Source organism: Streptopelia decaocto (assembly GCF_964273445.1).
Source record: "Streptopelia decaocto genome assembly, chromosome: 2".
In the NCBI taxonomy this organism is placed as follows: Eukaryota; Metazoa; Chordata; class Aves; order Columbiformes; family Columbidae; genus Streptopelia; species Streptopelia decaocto.
The window spans coordinates 50,179,481-50,197,347 of record NC_138655.1 but is presented as its reverse complement, the minus strand read 5'-3'; the positions used below and the strand labels follow the sequence as shown (position 1 = coordinate 50,197,347).

General features: G+C 43.2%; 2 protein-coding genes across 3 annotated transcripts in view; one reads left to right on the top strand and one right to left on the bottom strand.

Annotated features, from left to right (window-relative positions):
- GREB1L (GREB1 like retinoic acid receptor coactivator) overlaps window positions 1-15,682 on the top strand; it is a 142,690-nt gene extending 127,008 nt beyond the window's left edge. Inside the window, exons 25-34 of the mRNA XM_082046953.1 lie at window positions 1,744-1,899; window positions 2,105-2,244; window positions 4,765-4,926; window positions 5,246-5,450; window positions 6,152-6,317; window positions 7,484-7,711; window positions 8,632-8,773; window positions 9,849-10,049; window positions 11,242-11,380; window positions 12,988-15,682. Of these exons, the coding sequence (XP_081903079.1) occupies window positions 1,744-1,899; window positions 2,105-2,244; window positions 4,765-4,926; window positions 5,246-5,450; window positions 6,152-6,317; window positions 7,484-7,711; window positions 8,632-8,773; window positions 9,849-10,049; window positions 11,242-11,380; window positions 12,988-13,151 (1,703 nt within the window). The 3' untranslated portion in view covers window positions 13,152-15,682. The remainder of the gene's footprint in view (window positions 1-1,743; window positions 1,900-2,104; window positions 2,245-4,764; window positions 4,927-5,245; window positions 5,451-6,151; window positions 6,318-7,483; window positions 7,712-8,631; window positions 8,774-9,848; window positions 10,050-11,241; window positions 11,381-12,987) is intronic.
- Window positions 15,683-16,629: 947 nt separating this feature from the next.
- Window positions 16,630-17,867, bottom strand: part of ESCO1 (establishment of sister chromatid cohesion N-acetyltransferase 1) — a 33,817-nt gene continuing 32,579 nt past the window's right edge. For both annotated transcript variants that reach the window (XM_082047131.1, XM_082047130.1), the window contains one exon: window positions 16,630-17,605. In XM_082047131.1, the coding sequence (XP_081903257.1) occupies window positions 17,458-17,605 (148 nt within the window). In that variant the 3' untranslated portion in view covers window positions 16,630-17,457. The remainder of the gene's footprint in view (window positions 17,606-17,867) is intronic.

The window sequence follows — 17,867 nt, the reverse complement described above, 5'->3', positions numbered from 1 at the left end:
CTTTTTCAATTTACAGACCATTCACTGTCTCCATTTCTTCAGATGTATTAATAATTTGGCACATAGTATCATATCAAATACTAAAGTCCAAAAGAATAACATGGCGTTGCATATCCTTTGTTCAGAGAAATAGATATATCATAGCTGTATAATGAAAGTAACAGATTTCTTTGGTAAACCCATGTTGCATTTTATTACATTTTTCATTTACTTCAACATCTTTAATTATTTCCTTCACCCTTCCCAAGTTTTGGATATTACCAAGGTCAAAATAATGAACCTAGAGCTCTATAGGCTACTGTGTCTCCTCTTAAATGGTGATAATATATGTGCTATGCTTACATGGAAATCAGTATGCCTTTTCTTTTAGAAAACTGTCACGGAGATCATTCTTTCTCTATTTAGAGTGTGTATCAAGCTTTTAGAGTTTAGTTTCCACCTTGACTTATAGTAAACTTTTTATTCCCTTGAAAATGTAATCGTCAAAGTAAAAAGAAAATGAAAAAAAGGTCAGGTGATATAGCAAAAAAAAAATTGGTTTCACGCACTTTTCTGAGGTCTACCTCAGCTTGACATCTGGCAAAGCTTATTTTATCTCACACTTGTTGACTTTTAAGACAAAACTTCATCCACTGGTGAGCTTTTGCCATTCCTCATGGACTTTGTTCTTAGCGTCCTTTTTGACGTGGTGCCTCTGAAGGCCTTTCCTTCTGGTGTTTTTATTTTGCTTGAAGTGCTGGTTACTGGTTATTTCGCAACCAAGAAGTCCAAGTCTCATTCATAGGCAACTCCCTGGTTTTCTCAGGCTGGCTGGCGTACAGAGGGAGCTTTCTCAGGATTCGTCTGTATGGACATACTAACAACCCTTCCCTTCACTGGCAGCATGTGTTCCTTTGAGCCTGATGCGGTGCCAGTGAGGTTGGTGGCCTCTCACCTGCTGCTGGCTCATGTCCTGTCGGGTCAGGCTGCGTAGGGCAGGCATGTGCTTGTCTGTAGACCCAATGTTCATTTCACCTGAATTTGCTTTTCTAAAATCAGTAACCTCAGTCATGTGCCTACTTTTGTGTGTTTTGCCATCTCATTTTGAACAGAATTGACTCATGTTCAAGCTGCAGTCCAAGGTTTTTTTCTTCGGCACTTTCTAATGTTCCCATTACTTACACTTGATTTTCTACTTCAGACTTATCTCTCTTGGATCAAAGTAAGTTCATTCCAGTTGATCCTTGCTGGCCACATCCCATTCTCTAACAGAAATGTGTCTTTTACTGCTTTTGTCATGTACCACCAGCTACTAGTTCATAACTTTATACAGCCTCTTTCTCCTTGCTTTCATCCTTCTCCTTTTGGGTACTTTTGCTTCTTGTTTACCCAGTGCTCCTTACTCCACCGCAGAGAGGCCTGAGACTACACCTGCATCTTCTGCACAGATAGGACCGTTCATTTGAGAATTTTGTGCTTAAACCAGAGTGAATTATACCTGAGCAGCTTGATGAGGAGCAGAGCAGATACATATGAGCCTCTTTTGCTTGCACACAGTTTCGAGGGAACTGCCATTTCTTTGAAGTGGCTTTGTGTGGATTATAATTTCAATTTTGATAATATTTATGATGTTCAAGGATGTCTCTGTGTATGTGTGTGTGTGTGCACCTGTGTGAGTTTCCATGCAATTATAAATCAGCAAACATCACATAAACACCATTCAGTGGGTATCTGATACTGCTTACCTGAGCTGTATTTTTGCAGATCATACAGAAAACAGTGAAATTACTCAGTCTAGCAATGACCACTGGCCAGACATTGAGATCTTCAGCAAAATGTCTTTTGACCTGAGTGTACATGACCCCAAGTACAGAACTATAAGTCCTGTATACACGGAACAACTCTCGAGAGTAAAACAAGGTAAGTAAAAGTTTTTAGGAATACTTTCTAATAAAGAACCAGTTTTTATGGGTTCAGATGAACACAGGAGTTCACAAGAGCCATTGGTCTCCAAAATGATACGGAAGAAACCAATTTGTGTGTTCTTTACAACTGATAACAGAATCACAGTCTGTGTCTTTTTAACACTCATAAAATTGTTGTTATTTCTTTTCTTTGTACACAGAAACAAGCAAAGAAACAAAATCAGAGGAACCTAAGAAAAGGGAGACTGTGTCCATGATGCTGACCAAATATGCAGCTTACAATACATTCCATCACTGTGAGCAGTGCCACCAGTATATGGACATCAATCCCACCGCACAGGTTGGTGTCAAGGTCTAAGGGTAAACTGCATCCTTGATTTTTTTGGTGGTTTCTCCGGGAGTTCCTCTCTGGTCTGAGGACTCAAGCTTTCACTTTCCCTGAGGTGGAATTAATTCTTCCATTCTCAGGGGAGATACTGAGCTACAGATGCTGAAGCATCAGCCGTGTCTGCTGCATTCTGTGTGAGCAGAGTTCTCTGCTCCAGCTGCCCCTGACAAAGGGTGAATACTGTGACTATTTGCCTCAAGCCAAAGTGTCTCTCAACCTGGCCAGAGGGTTTGCAGCATCTCATGGGAGATAACTATAAAATTGAGAGGGTTGCTTGTCTTACCAAAATGGCAGCCATCAACACCTGGGATGGGAGACTGGAAGGCTCCTTCTTCTCGTTGTATGTAACTGCACATGCTTCTCCACAGTAGCTTAAGAGTCACTGGACAAAAATGAGTATTTTTATCTGCTTAGTTAAAAACCTGTTGACCTGTAAAACAAATAGTTATGCTTGCAGGAGACTGGCAGTAAGATTATTCATGGTTAGTAGCTCAGATGTTATTTCTTCACCACCACCAGTTTACTTGGAAGTTTCTTATCTCAAATCATTCTTTCCTTGCTTATTCGTCTTTCCCAACAGCTTGCTATTAGGCTAACACAGCGTAGACACACTGACCTGGAAACACAGAATCATAGAGTGTTAGGGGTTGGAAGGGACCTCAAAAGATCATCTAGTCCAATCCCCCTGCTGGAGCAGGAACACTTAGATGAGGCTGCAACGTACAGTGTGGGTTACTACGGAGCAGCACCGGCAGCTCTGATGTAAACCTCATGCTTCATTGACACAAGCAAGCCCAAAGGACACCTGTTGTTCCATCCACTATCTTTGGTCAAACATAATGACTAGTAATAAATGTAAACACATACCTGTATGGGCAAGTGCAAGTTGTGTATACAGAATTATGATAATTGAAGTCAGAGAAACTACACATCAAAAAGGGGAGTCACTGGATAGCAGGCATTACGGAGGGAGATTCTTCAATGCTTTAAAAGAACCTAAATAAAACCACTTTCTTTTTTCATCTTTATTTAGGCTAATTATTTCAATTCTTTAGTAAAGAATATAGAAAGATGACTGCTAAGAGTAAATTATTTGACTTTGTGTGAAGTCAGATGCTTCTGTAGGATGAAGTCTTGTCAGATACTGTGCTGGTTTGACTGAAAGTGAGTTAATTTTCTCTATGCAGTCAGAGACTTTTATTTTTCGTAGCTAGCACGGTTGTTGTTTGGATTTAGTTTGAGAACAAAAAGATAACACCCCAGAACAGAATTAATGTGTTTTTCCAAATATTTTTCAAGTGTCTTTGAGTTGAAACAAAAAGAATGCAAGAGCTTGTTGTTGTATTAGTTGTTGTCTGGGGGCCAAGGTCTTTCTGAGCTCTGCCCACAGGTGTGAGGCATGGAGGAAGTGGGCCAGAGCTTGACTGACATCCAGACTGATCAATAAGAGTATTCCAACCCATTAGCGTCATGCTTCATATTTAAGGAGAGTTGGATTTTCTGGCTAGGAGAACAGAGATGGAGACCTGGTCTATTTTGGTGGAATTCTGTTTGGGAGTTACTTTAGTTCAGTCTTTTACCATCCTGCAGTTTTGCAGAGGCCTGTGGGCCTTTCTGCGTTTTTAATCTGTTCTCTCTCTGGGATCATCTGTTCGGGACCAGGCTGCTCTCTCTGCCCAGGACTGGCTGCTTGGTGTGCATTGAGTAGCTTTTATTTTTTATTCTATTTTCTGTTTTAGATGTATTATTTTTTTATTTTATTAAACTGTATTTATCTCAGTCCATGAGCTTCTCCCTTCCCTTTCAATTCTCTCCCCTATTTGCGGATGGGGGGTGAGTGAGTGGTTATCATGGTTGTGATCACCAGCTCGCCTTAAACCATGACAGATAGGTAGGTGCTTTGTATACACCTACACAGTTCAGCGATCACCATGCAAACTTAAGCTAACGCAGATTCTTTACAGCCTTGTAAATGCCATGGTCTGCATCAGTTCCCTGGCTGCATAGCACAGTGTTGCCCCAGGAAAAATACTCAACTGAGCTGCTGCTGAGGGGCCTGAAGGGCAGCACATTCTGCTATGGAGGTGCACTCGTGCGCTGCACTGCTCCTTGAATCTTCTGGAAAAAATTATTTGGACAGTTTATTTCACGGTATACATATTTTTTTCACTTCTCTTTGTAAATATTGATAAATAATTTCCAGCTTGAATGGTCTTCAGAAGAGTCCACTTGGGCCAAAGATCATTACTGGTACAAAAAGCCAGTTGTTTTAATAGCAAGGCAAGTTACACAGCCAGGTAATGTGGCTTATGGTAGAGAAAAATGAGAATATAATAGAGATACTGAAAGAGGATGTTTTGGATGTTCTTCTCTGGTGCATTCCAGTATCATGACTGCAAGAGCAGGTTGCCATCCACTCCTTATGGGTTACCCACTTGCAAATCTTTCTTCCACTTTTTTCATTGTGTACAGATATCTGACTCCACTCTGCATGCTTTCACCTTTTCATCCTCAATGCTGGGAGAAGAGGTTCAACTGCATTTTATAATCCCCAAGTCCAAAGAGAATCATTTTGTCTTCAGCAAGCAAGGAAAACATCTAGAAAGCATGCGTCTCCCGCTCGTCTCTGACAAGGTGTGTGTGCTGCTTTTATCAATCTGTTAACTACAAATGCTGAATCCCATCAACTTGATGTATGTTTGCAAATCAACGGTGGTTGACTGGGTATTTTCTCTCTGTTTTCTTCTTGGCTTAAAGTTCTTCGCAGGGTTTCTGCCTGACTGTCCTTAGAACTGAAGGTTTTCATTTCAAGAATCATCCCTAGTTTCCAGTTCATATATGTCGCAATGATCAGTAATTTAAAAATCCAGTATAAACAAAAAAGAAATAAAAATCCGTATGAGGAACAACCTGTATTTACCTAATGTTTCTAAAATATCTCCTGTTCTGGCAGAATTTGAATGCAGTCAAGAGTCCTATCTTCACGCCATCAAGTGGACGTCATGAACATGGCCTCTTGAACCTCTACCATGCCATGGAAGGCATCAGCCACCTTCACCTCCTTGTAGTCAAGGAGTACGAAATGCCGCTCTACCGTAAATACTGGCCCAACCACATCATGCTGGTCCTGCCAGGCATGTTCAACAATGCTGGCGTTGGTAAGAGACTCCATCAATGCGTTGCTGTGAAGGCAGCAAAATCCACGTTGGACAAGGTGGATCACATTGCTGTAGGAAACTTTACAGGAGCTCCTCACATTCATGCTGTGATAATAGCAGCAATGTCTGTTTAAAATATACTGGTGTGTTAGAAATGTTGCTAGAGATGTGGCATATATGTTTGTATTGATCACCCCCTTCCCGGTTTAAAATCTGATGTTTTATAGGCCGTATTCACTCATTTTACTCAGCCCTGCAGTGTGAATGTTCATTCTATACATTTTACATATGGTTTTTCAGATTGCAACTTGTTTAGTTAGATGAGGCTAAGTATTAACTGCATCTGAGCACAGGGGGCTTGAACTTTGGATTTCACTTTCATGGATGCTGACTTTTTCCTGCAAGAACTTTGAAATGAGGCTCAGATGCTAAAACTGAAGCTTTCTTGGTTCAAGTTATGCTACTAATGCCCACAAAATCATGTTCTGCAGAGTCTCTTGAAAGGTTCAGTTTTATTGCCATCTGCCTTTTAGATTTACTCGCACTGGAAAAGGGACATACTGATTTCTTTATAAAGTGAGATATGAGCATGAAGTTCATAAAGTGTAGTTATTGCTGATGTTCATGTAGCCTTTCTCTGGGGAGAGAGTGATAGAGTCTAATAAAGATCTCCGCATGTTTTCTTTATGGTGTTTTCTCAGGTGCTGCCAGGTTTCTTATAAAGGAACTTTCCTATCACAATCTTGAACTGGAACGAAACCGCTTGGAGGAGCTGGGAGTTAAGCGCCAGTGTGTGTGGCCGTTCATCGTGGTCATGGATGACTCCTGCGTCTTGTGGAACATGCACAGTGTCCACGAGCAGTCAAGGTGAGTAACCACCCAGCGCTTGGGTCCCTGCACTGATCCAGGGGAGGTTTAGGTTGGATATTAGGAAAAGGTTCTTCACCCAGAGGGTGGTGGAGCACTGGAACAGGCTCCCCAGGGAGGTGTCACAGCCCCAAGCCTGACAGTGTTCAAGAAGAGACTGGACAACGCCCTCAGACACATGGTGTGAACTGTGGCGTTGTCCTGTGCAGGGACAGGAGTTGGACTCGATGATCCTTGTGGGTCCCTTCCAGCTCAGGAGATTGGATGATCCAGCACAGACAGCAGCATAACCTGTGACTTAGGCCCTTCTCTAGCATCTGATGGGGTATGAAGGACCAGACAACTAGAAAAGTTGGGCAGGTGGAGCTGCTGGTAACCTACTGGAAATGTTGCAAAGCAAAAGCAGGGGCTTTGATGTAATAACACCAGGCTGCCTGTCCAAAGGGCCTCACCGAGGTCATTATTCACTCAGTTACTCAGGCCAGGAACTGTACATTTGGGCATAAAATATATTGTCTAACATGAAAAAAAACCCCCAAGCAACTCTTTCCCTCAGAGCAGTAGGAAGGCTGTAGATTTATCTTTTGACCACCAACATCCAGCCTCTGCTGTTGAACATTTCCACCTGGCTCTACCTTCACATCTGTGCTCCACAGTCAGTTCCATCAACAAACCTCTGCTCACGCTTGTTCTTTGCCTAAAGCCACTCTTGCTTTTAGTGACTATTTGAGTTATTTCTCAATACGTTACTTCCCTGATTTGTTTTCATTCAATTTGTGGTTCTCAATGAAAACAGTTTGTTTTGGGAATTTTAGCTTTTCAGAAGGCATTAAGCTCCTGCTCTTCTGAGCGCTTATGCTGTCCATTATGGAGAAAATAGCCTTCCAGGAATGGAGCGTAAGGCGATTCCTTTTCCCTTTCTAAATTGCTATCTAAGACCCTATTCTGCTGAAGGGCCCATTTTCATATAATGACTAAATTGATGGGATAAGATTAGCTGGTGGCTGTGTAAAAAAAATCTGCATTTATCTATGCATTTTTATAGCATCTAGAGTAAACACTTTAAATGCTTAATGGAATTGGTCCTCTGCATACACACACGCATATATATGCAGTGTATGTTATATAAATATAATAAACCTTGTTTGTATGATCATGTTTTGCAGCCAGTCCCTGGAGCCTGGGGGTTCCAGCAAAAATGTGTCTCTGAAGAGCGTCCTCCAACACATCGAAGCTACCCCAAAAATTGTCCATTATGCAATACTGGGTGTTCAGAAATGGAACAGCAAGCTGAATGCCAAGAAAACAAAGGCTCCGTTCTCCAGGTGCCACGTGCATGATTTTATTCTGCTCAACATAGACCTGACCCAGAATGTGCAATATGATCTGAACAGGTAGGCAATATATATATCTGTATGTGGTAAAATAATATACTGTCAGGTGAACAAATAACTTTCCACTATTTCCTTCCTTTTATTCCCCTTTTCACCCAGCTCCATCTGAAAGCATTTGCAGTAAAGCATTGTTTTCATGGGGCTTTACCTCTCGTTTTCATCACAGACTGATGCAATATCCAATTTCCAGCCCCCCTGGCCAGATGTATTTAAAATAAACCCTGTCTCTGGAGCTGCAGCCTGAGCCAAGGGCACCTCACCCTGGTCTCCTGCTGCTGTTTTCAGGGATCCCATATATTTGAGTGAGGAACTGTAGCCTCTCAGTGTGGCTTCCAGAGCTCTTGATTTCACATTCTCTGGCTGGTTGAATTATAAGATGGGAATCAGCCCACAGAGTGAACAATTACATCGTAAATAGCGCAAGATAAATATTACATCTCAGCTGCTTTGTCTCCTCCAGACAGGTATTTGTCAAAGCCACTTTTATCCCCTGATTCCAGTTCATCAAAAAGCATGTCATGTAGAACCGGCTTGTTTGGAAATGGAGGTTGGTCACTGCAGAGCTACTCTCAGTTCTAAAATAAATCTAAAAATAAGATCTAAAAAAAGTAAAAGGAAAGGATGAGGAAGAGATGACTGATGGCAGTACATGATGGCAATGAGTGGGCTAGTCAGACTTGGTATGGAAAAGAAACATCCAGGCGCACTGAGAAGTGAAGAGTTGGTCTTCAGATGACCAGAATTGGTTTCCAGGAACACGCTGAAGGAGTGGGGCTTCAGAACTGTGGAGAGAATTTGCATGGGAACCGTATCAGATGGTCTCCAAAAATCTCTGCTGAGCCCGTTCCGGTGCATTTCGGCAGTGGGTGTATGAATATTTGCCACGCAGCTGGTTTAGTGATCTTGTGTTTGATGTCCAGGTATTTCTGTGAAGATGTAGATTTTAATCTGCGGACGAACAGCAGCGGCCTCCTCATCTGCCGCTTCAACAACTTCAGTGTCATGAAGAAACATATTCAGGTTGGAGGACAAAAGGACTTTGTCGTCAAGCCAAAAATCATGGTGAGTGTGGACGTACACTCTGTCATAATGAAGGGTCACACCAGGACCTGTTTCCCTTAGAAATAACAAATTCTATAGCCCTTTAGATTTATTTAGTGCTTGTTTGACATTCGTGGCCTGCTCCATGGTAGGGCTGCCACATCAGAAATAGGAAATAATATTTTGCTCATTATAAATTATTAACAATAACCCTCCTAATCCATTAGAAGATGACTTGGATTGGAAAGAGTGTGGTCTAGCTGGTATCTCTGACAGAGAAAGAATTTGCAGACATACACTATGATCAAAAGCAGGGAAGTTGTACTGGAAACGGTTTTAATGATTTTAACACAGCTACTCTTTTCCAATATTTACTGATGAAAAGAGACCTGAGGAAAGGCACTGAAAATTGGAACCTTGTGAAATGCACTTGGGAAATCCAAATATTTACAAAAATTGTGTGGGTTTACTAAATATTTTATACAGAGTATGTTACACCTGTGCCGGCTTTAAATGGAGGTGTATTTTGAAGGGGTGGTTTTAATCTAGCAGTCCTAGAGTTTGTGATCCTGGTGGTTTTAAACACATCCCATACCATCCCACTTTCAAAAACTCACCCCTGTATTTCAGATTAAACTGCTTAAGCCCCAGATTTTAGTATTTTGGGAGGCCATTTTCTGAATTTTCCATTTCTTGTGGTTGCAGTGGAACCTGTAGCGGTGGCCTGGCCTAGGAGAAAACTCCACAGAAAACGTTTTCTGTGGCTGACTCCACACAAAGAGGATGTCATTTCCTAGGCTGTCCAGGAGTGAGGCAGGATGAAGGGTGTTGTGACAGTTTGAAGTCCTTGTTTTATGTCCCTTCTTCAGGCAAGCAGATACCCCGAGAAGTACCAAGCAACCACAGAACGAGTAATTCATTCATTTGTGTGCTGTGGTGCTGTGTCAAAATTGAGTGGAGATTTTTGATTCATTCCCCCAGCTTTCTCTCTCCTCCTGCCCTGTCATGGTGCTCCCTTCCCCAGCTAGAGGAGCTTCTGCAGAGAAGATACACTGAGTACGTGGGTTAAAAGATGCTCCCCATGGTTTCATTGCAGGTTTCAGACAGCCTGGCACCAATAATGCCTCTTCAGTACGTCTGCGCCCCTGACAGTGAGCACACGTTGTTGGCAGCCCCGTCTCAGTTCCTCCTGGAGAAATTCCTTCAACATGCGACGTACAAACTCTTCCCAAAGGCCATCCATAACTTCAAGAACCCGGTGTTGGCCATTGACTGCTACCTGAACATCGGGCTTGAGGTACCAAATATTTGCAGGGATAATGGGGATCATTAAATGCAAATCTTCAACATCTTTCTTGTGTTGAAGAGGCCTTCTTTCATGCTCCTTCAGCATCAAGGGTGGTGTTTGAAGACTTTGGTCTCAAATAGTCAGACTCTGCTGCTGGAGCCAAAGGACCAACTCCACTGGAAGAGCTGGCAGTGAGGTCTCCCAGCTGGCTGGGGTGGGTAGAGACACAGAGGTCTGTGGTGGATTGATGTGATTTTTCAAAGGAATTGGGCATGTCTGTCTGAAATAATATTTCGTGTGAAGCAAAAGCCCAAAAGTGATGCCATTCTTGGCAGAACTGGGTGTACTACTTAGCTGTTCGTATAAAAATTATCCACAAAATTGTTTAGATCACTGTCATACCCATACAGCAGTTTATCACCCATGTCTGATTTGGCCTTGCAACAAACTTGTTTTGGCTGAGAGAGTTTCTGATGTGACCCTTTCCTGGTGTCTTGCTTCACTGATGCACAAAGCTCCTCCTTTGTAATGCAGCTCTCCTTTTAGATGCTTTCCTTTTTATGAACCTGGGTTTCTAGGGAAACCAGGGGTTTGCAAGTATGTCTGAAATGCCTGGAGGTCTGGAGATCAGGATTTTTGAACCCATTGGTCAGTTTGAACTGGATCTGAAGCAAGGTGGAACTCCAACAAGGAGTCTGTTCTGACAAATTATATGGGGTCAGTGACAAGATGGAGAAGAAATCCTTTGATACTGAACAGCCATCACAGCACTGAAATACAGGAGAGCACCAGCATTGGGAACCACTTGGTTGATGCTTGTGGTCAGCAAGAGAAGACACGTGGCAGCGCAGAGGAGTTCAAGCTTCAGCAGTTTCAGTACTCGTGGAGTTGCTTACGGTGTTTGATAACCTGAATAACCTAAATAATCGTAACAGTGGCTAATTGGGTAATTACTAAGCGGGTAACTCATAGAGAAGCAGAAAATCAAGCTGAATTACACAGGGCCCTGAAATGATGTATTGCATACTCGGTGGCCAAATCTGAATCTACAAGTTTGTCCCCTGTGTTATTTCCTGGGGGAAGTTTGCTCAGTCCTGCGTTGCCGTCGGACTGTCATTTCACCAGCACCAGCTGACTGACCTGTCACCACTCAGTCATATTCCGCTCCTCTTCAAGTCTTTCTTTCTCCCTTCCATTCCAGGTGGCCATCTGCTATATCAGCTCCCGCCCGCACTCGGTCAACGTCAACTGCGAAGGGGTGTTCTTCAGCGGGCTGCTGCTCTATCTCTGTGACTCCTTCGTTGGTGCGGACCTCCTCAAGCGCTTCAGGTTCCTGAAAGGTAATGTCTTGGCTCTGCTGGGCATCCTGGGTGCTTTCCTGCCAAGCAACAGCACGGAGGAAAGGGGAAAGGTGGAGGAATAGCCAGCTCCATTAAACAGCTCTGTTATTTTCAGTTAGTGCTGCAGTTGTTTTCAAGAGAAATAGATGGTGTGTTTCTTTTGGGAGTGTATAAAACTTCTGCCCCTGTTGGTAACAAGTGCAGGTAGTTGAACCTTTGATAAAAGTACAGTCATTAAATTATTTTAAACTAATATCAAATGGAAATAGGTGCGGAAAAACAAGGATCAATGGAAATAAGTCAGTGAATGGTGCAGTCAGCAGTGTGTTTATAGTGTGGGTGTTACTGCTGAAGATAAGAAATTCTACTCTAGGAATCTGTCTTTAATGGCAATAAATACTCAGTACTATAGATCAGGGCAGCTCTTAGCTGGAGCCTGGTGGGGTTGGAACTTCAAAAACCTCATTAATATCTTCTTTCAATGTTTTGTCTTAAATAGTAGCACACAGCAGATTGCCGTGGGCATTCGGTGACGCTGAAGCACGTTACAGAGCTCCTGGGTATCTGTGTTGGCGCGGCCGAGCTATTTCCCTCTCGCACTGAGCGAGGATGGTGCAGGCACAGGGTGGGCAGCGGGGGTGACCCTGAGCCAGTCCCAAGAAGCGTGTTTTGGAGGTTGCTCCTGCACCCACTTGTTTCCCCCCCAGCACAGGGGCAGCGCAGGAAGGCGCAGCCGTGCAGTGCCCGCAGTGGGGATGGTGCTGCTGCCGCCAGAGCTGATGTGGGCGAAACGTGGCCAGAGGGACCATGTTGTTGGTTGTTTCTTGGGCCAGGGATAGTTTCTTGACAAAAATGGGCAGTGGATGCCTGGTAGGAAGGGCCTTCACCTGCTCAGATCAGGCAGAACTTGATCAGAACTCAGATCAGAACTTGAACTTCCCATGTGCCAGGTGTGTGGGATGGAGTATGGAACAGAGGAAGCCCTGATGGTGTCCTGCTCTCCTGCTCATTACATGACTGTGTTGTCTGGTGACACCAGGTGGAAGGAAGCTTGCAAGTTTGTTAAGACAGAGAAATCAAGGATTTGGTTTGTTATTCCTCTCACAGAGCTTTGCCAAGGGGAGCTCTCATGCTTAAGGAAGTCATATCAGATTTTCTCAAGAGTCAGACGTGTGACAGGTTTGGATTAGTAGAATTTCATCATTGACTTTGTAGAAACCTAAACGTCCCATGAAAACATAGGCTTTATTCTTTTGGCATAATTATCAGTCATGATTTAAGGATCTTGGACTCAAGTTTGTGTTGTCTCTGCTATGGCTGATGACGCTAACTCCAGTCAGGCAGTGATGTCCTGCGATACAGAGCAGACCCCACACCACGATTGCTTCTCCCTGTCCATGTCTTCCTGCAAATGGACACATCTGCCTCTGTCTCAGGGCTCCAGGACTGAGCTGAGCCTGGGCTGTGGACAGCTTTGGGTAGACCCTTCTAATACTTCTCTTTTCCTACCTAGCAGCAGAGATTTCTTTAAAATACTTTAGGAAAATGAATGAGGGAAATAGAATTGTTATTGTACCCTGAGAATCTAACGTGCTTTTCAATCGAAGGTGCCACCCTGTGCGTCATATGTCAAGACAGAAGCTCGTTACGGCAGACAATAGTCCGGTTGGAGCTGGAGGATGAGTGGCAGTTCCGACTTCGGGATGAGTTTCAAACTGCGAACAGTAGTGAGGACAAACCGCTCTATTTTCTTACCGGACGCCATATATGAGCTTCGCTAAGACATCGCTAACGTAGAAAAAACAAACTTTTTTCTTTTTTCTTTTTTCTTTTTTTAAAGTACAATCACTGTGGAGCAAAGTGCAACCAATATTTATCTAGACTGCTCTAAAGGATTCCCCACAATTCTGAAGTAGGCTTTATTCCTAGAGATGAAATTACCGCATCGGTCAGGATTTAACGGATCCTGGATTCCAGGTATTTTCACATCAGTCCCAACTGCTGACACTGATCACACACCTGTAGGATCTAGAAGATGACGAGATTTGGTTGAAGAAGAATTCTTTGGATATTCAGCTGAGCTAGAGGAAGCAGCTGCTCTCTCGGCAGCTGCTGGCTTGAATGTGGTACATGAAACACAACCCAGCACGTGGGATTTATTGAAGCTGTGTGGAGGAGAGCCCGCTGCGTCTCTTCAGCTCTGTACTGTGGTACAGGAATACTCAGGGGTTTGAAACTACAATATAACGTAGATATTTGTATTAAAAAAGAATAGTCTTGTTCTCTGTGCAGTGTTAGTTTAAAAAATGTAATTGTGTATGTGTTGAAACTGTCTTTGGCAAAATTTCCACAGATGCTCAAAGTTTACTACTTAAACCTGAACAAATCAGCAGAAGCGTGGCAGGCACCGTGCACCCAGGTTCTCCTAGCAGCGCTTTTTCACCTGTTGGGCACCTCCTCGACTCCAGGGACAAAGCAAAAGGTTTCTCCTAGATGCTCTCTCCTCAGTGAGAGGCCAGAATAACTTGCCGGTAACTCAACTTCAGTTTCTCACTCTCGTGGTCTATCCTCCTTTGCATATTGACACAGGTCCTCCTGTATGTCTGATGCCTCTGTGGTGGGCCGTACGCAACTTGTACTCTCTGTGTGCTTTTCACTCAGCCCCAGTTGGCTGCAGAGCTGAGATCAGGTCCATCTAGTTGTACCTGTACGTGAAGCGACGTACCAATGCACCTGCAGGAGGGCAGCGCTGCCTGAGCGGGAGCCGAGGGAAACAGAAGGTATTTCACAGCAGCTCCAGGGGGGAGCTGGGACTGCTCAAGAGAGACTCCGGCCAGCAGCAAACACGGTTGAATGCATCGCCCAACACTGTCAGCCCTTTATTAGTTTTTTTAATTAACCTCTGTAAATAGTGGTTGTAGCAGCAGTCACACATTGTTCTACTTACTAGCGTGTTACTGATCCTCGTTAATTTGTTCTGGAATGAACTGGCTCAAGTAGCTGTTGGTTGTCAGGGTTAAATTGTAGCAGTGCTGTCCTACTGGTGCAGTTTGCAGGGGTTACCCTGCTGAGGTTTCTGTACAAAAAAATTAATAATGACCCCTTTATTAAGAAGAAGAATTCAGCATGTTCTTGAAAGTGATTCAGGAATATCTAATTACTCCCAAAAAAGCAGTGAAATTAATACATCTTTCTACTTGACTTGCAATGCATTGGAGAAGGACCTGCCAAAGCTGCGTGAGTTTTTTTACACCTAGTGTTAGTTAAGCAACTTTTTTTATCTTGTGAAAAGAGATGTTTACAGATGAAAAAACGTAATATATTCAATGGAGGCTAAAGGAAAATGGTTTGCATATGCCTGTGTTAATGTAGCTTAATTCTGACGCTGTACATTTAGCAAATTCCAAAAGAACAACCCTGTATTTTTTATTTTCCTTCAGACACAGCCTGCCTTATCTATTTTAACACTTGGAAGAAGTAGGGATATAACAGATGCTTCTTGAAGCTTTTGATACACACCTGAATGTATTCCAGTAGTTCTGGTTTTACCAGGAGGGCTTAAGGCCAACCTGGAGTCTTAGCGTGGTGTAGAAGTTTCAGGTTATTACGTGTTCAAAAAAAAAAAAGTTTCCTTTTTGTTTGTTTATTTGATTTTTGCACTAAGTTCTTAAAATTCCAGGTGCTGAGACTACTAGGAGGAGTTAGTTAGTTAGCGCTCTGGTGGAGCAGTGCAAAATTGTCCTGAAGGTTGAGAACGCAGTCAGGAAGTCAGCGCGTTTGTCCGCCTTTACCAAACAATAATAAACCCATTTCCTTGACTCTCTGCCCTGCGGAAGCGAGGAGTTTCGGTAACACCCGCGCCGGGGTGCGCCAGAGCAGCTCCAGAGCTGCGGGCCTGGGGGTTCCTGGGAGGGAGACGGTTACATGACATCTAGATGAGTGCCGTTCCATTTTAGTTTTAAGCCTCACCTTCAAGGCCATTCTTATGAATGTATTCAACTGGCCAGCGTTATATTTTTACCTGTAGATGTTCTTGTCAATTCACAGGTTAAATTTGAATGTAAACTAAGATTTAAAGAATCATACGCAGATGCTTTTTGCTTAACTTATGTAATTGCTTTTTGTGACTTTTGGAGGAGGGTTAAAAAAAATGTTGCTTTCCTAGTATAAAGTTTTCTTAACCAAAAACTTGGTGAATTTAGCTTCACTAGTCAGTCTACCTCATGTTATTGTTTATGAACTGAAACTGTCTGAAGTTGTGGCTATGGTATGTTTATAATGTGCTTTCATTAAATTTGAGTATATTAAGTTACCATTTCAGACTGCCTCTCTCTTAACTGGAGCTCTGCACAGGACACCATTTCTTTTTCTCTTTGCACACAACAGTGCTTGACCTCGAGAAACCCACCTGCTGCTGCTAACGTGAATCCCACCCCTTGATTTTGATGGAGTTTGGGCCCTGTACTGGCCCTCTTTCAAACTGGGTACTGGGAGCTGGGAGAGCAGCTTTGTGTCAAACAGACCCGTGGGAGGAGGTACACAAGCTGTAAATACCAACTTTTAGCCCCCTTAAATATAAGCAGTTGAAAATCGGGCTTTATCTGGACCATGCTTCAGTATTGCTCAGGTGAGAACTCAGGAGCAGCAGCAGCGCCCACCAGAGGGGATCACCTTTGGAGCTTCTGTGAACCCCCACCAGTATTTTTTGACAAAGCCCTTTGTCTGCTCATGATCCCCTTGCAAACAAGTGGCAACATGGGAACAGCCACCTCTACAGCCCAGAAATTCCCCACTGTTCAGCTACCTCTGTTTTTTAAGGAGTCTGAACGATGTTTCAGAGGTGGTTTGAGTTCTTTGCTTTAGCTCTAGACCAAGGTTAAAGACAGCACAATATAAACAAGCACAACCTTCCTGTAAGTAGGTTCCAAAACTAAAACAAACTGTAAGTTTAAATGTAATCTTTCCCATCTTACAGTAGAGTTTTAAGCTATCATTCAAGGCTTACCTTACTGTAAGCCCTGGATGAGGATGGTTTTGATCCAGAGCTACTGCAGAACTGATCCTTGGGGTGTGATGCAAATTCCTTGGCACAAAGGGAATTCTGACCCCCAGGCAGGTACAAATGCAGGGACCATGTTCTCCAGAGACTGCTTCAAAATAGGCGCTGCCATTAGCCACTAAGGAAGCATTTCACACACAAAACTACGAAATACACTGAAGATTCATTCACACTCCATATCAATACAGAGTAACTTTAAAAAAGCTATCAAGTATTTTATTTTTAATCTATCTACATTATGTACAGATCAAGAAAGGCCACAGCAGTTTTTCAACGTACAAACCCTTGAAAAGAGGAGAGATTTATGAAGGAGTGACAAGTATCAAAGCCAAGTCCACTAACAAAGGTATATACTCAGTACAGTACTTGAAGAAAAATGACGAGTACACCAGTCCTCAGGGTTTTCGTTCCACCTTTTACTCTACAACTAATCTGGGGGAGAAACGGGGGGTGAGTAGAAGCAGATTCCACCGCTGCTGACAGCCAGTAGGCTCCCCCACACCGAGCAGGGCGCAGAATGCACCCCAGAAGGCAGCGTGCAGCCCGTGAGGGTTGTCACCCGTGACCGCTGCACGCTAACGCTTCTTGCCCGGATGCACTGGAGCAGAGCCGGCGACGCCATCGAGCGAGCGAGCGCTCCCGGCCTCACCCAGCAGCACTGGTGTATCACCACATTACGAACTTCACCACGTACTCGTCCATGAGACCAGAGTTTTTGCATTAGTTTACAGTCCACTATGAACAATTTTCTGCTGCATGTAAACATGATTAACTAGATAAAATACAATAAAACTTTTGCAAAAGTTAATAAAATATCTTTCTTTTTAAAAAAACAAAGTTAGTTAGCCTATTACTGCATTGTTTACAATTTTAATAAAATAGTACAACCTTTTCGGTTGTTACCAGTCCTGAGTTCACTGTAATAAAAATGGCCCTGGCTTCTGCTGAAGGGTGTGCCCACGCCTCGGTGTGTGTTGGCAGAAGCCTCCCAATAAAAACAGAGTTCCCCCGCGAGCAGTTAAGTCTGGTGCTGCCCATTGAGGAAGTTGTACACGAGGAACTGGCCGGTGCCGCAGTACTGCGTTGCAAAGAGCTTTCCATCGGGAGTGGGGTCAGAGAAAGCGATTTCTTCTTTGCTTAGGTACGAGCCATAGATGAAGTTGCTCCTGTTTAAAAATTAAAATAAAAAAATAAATAGAATTACCCTCAAGGAATAATGCAAGGATATTTATGCTACTAGGCCACAAACCATTAAGTGGCACAGACACTGAAAAAGAAGCAGCTCTGTAAGGAGGAGATGACTGCATATGAAGTATCACCTTCCAAAGGGCAAAGAGAATCACTTGTTCTGGAAGGGTTTTGTAACATTTTGGTATTTTAGAAGAATGCTCACATAGAGCAATTGATTTGAGTTGCATCAAGTGTTCA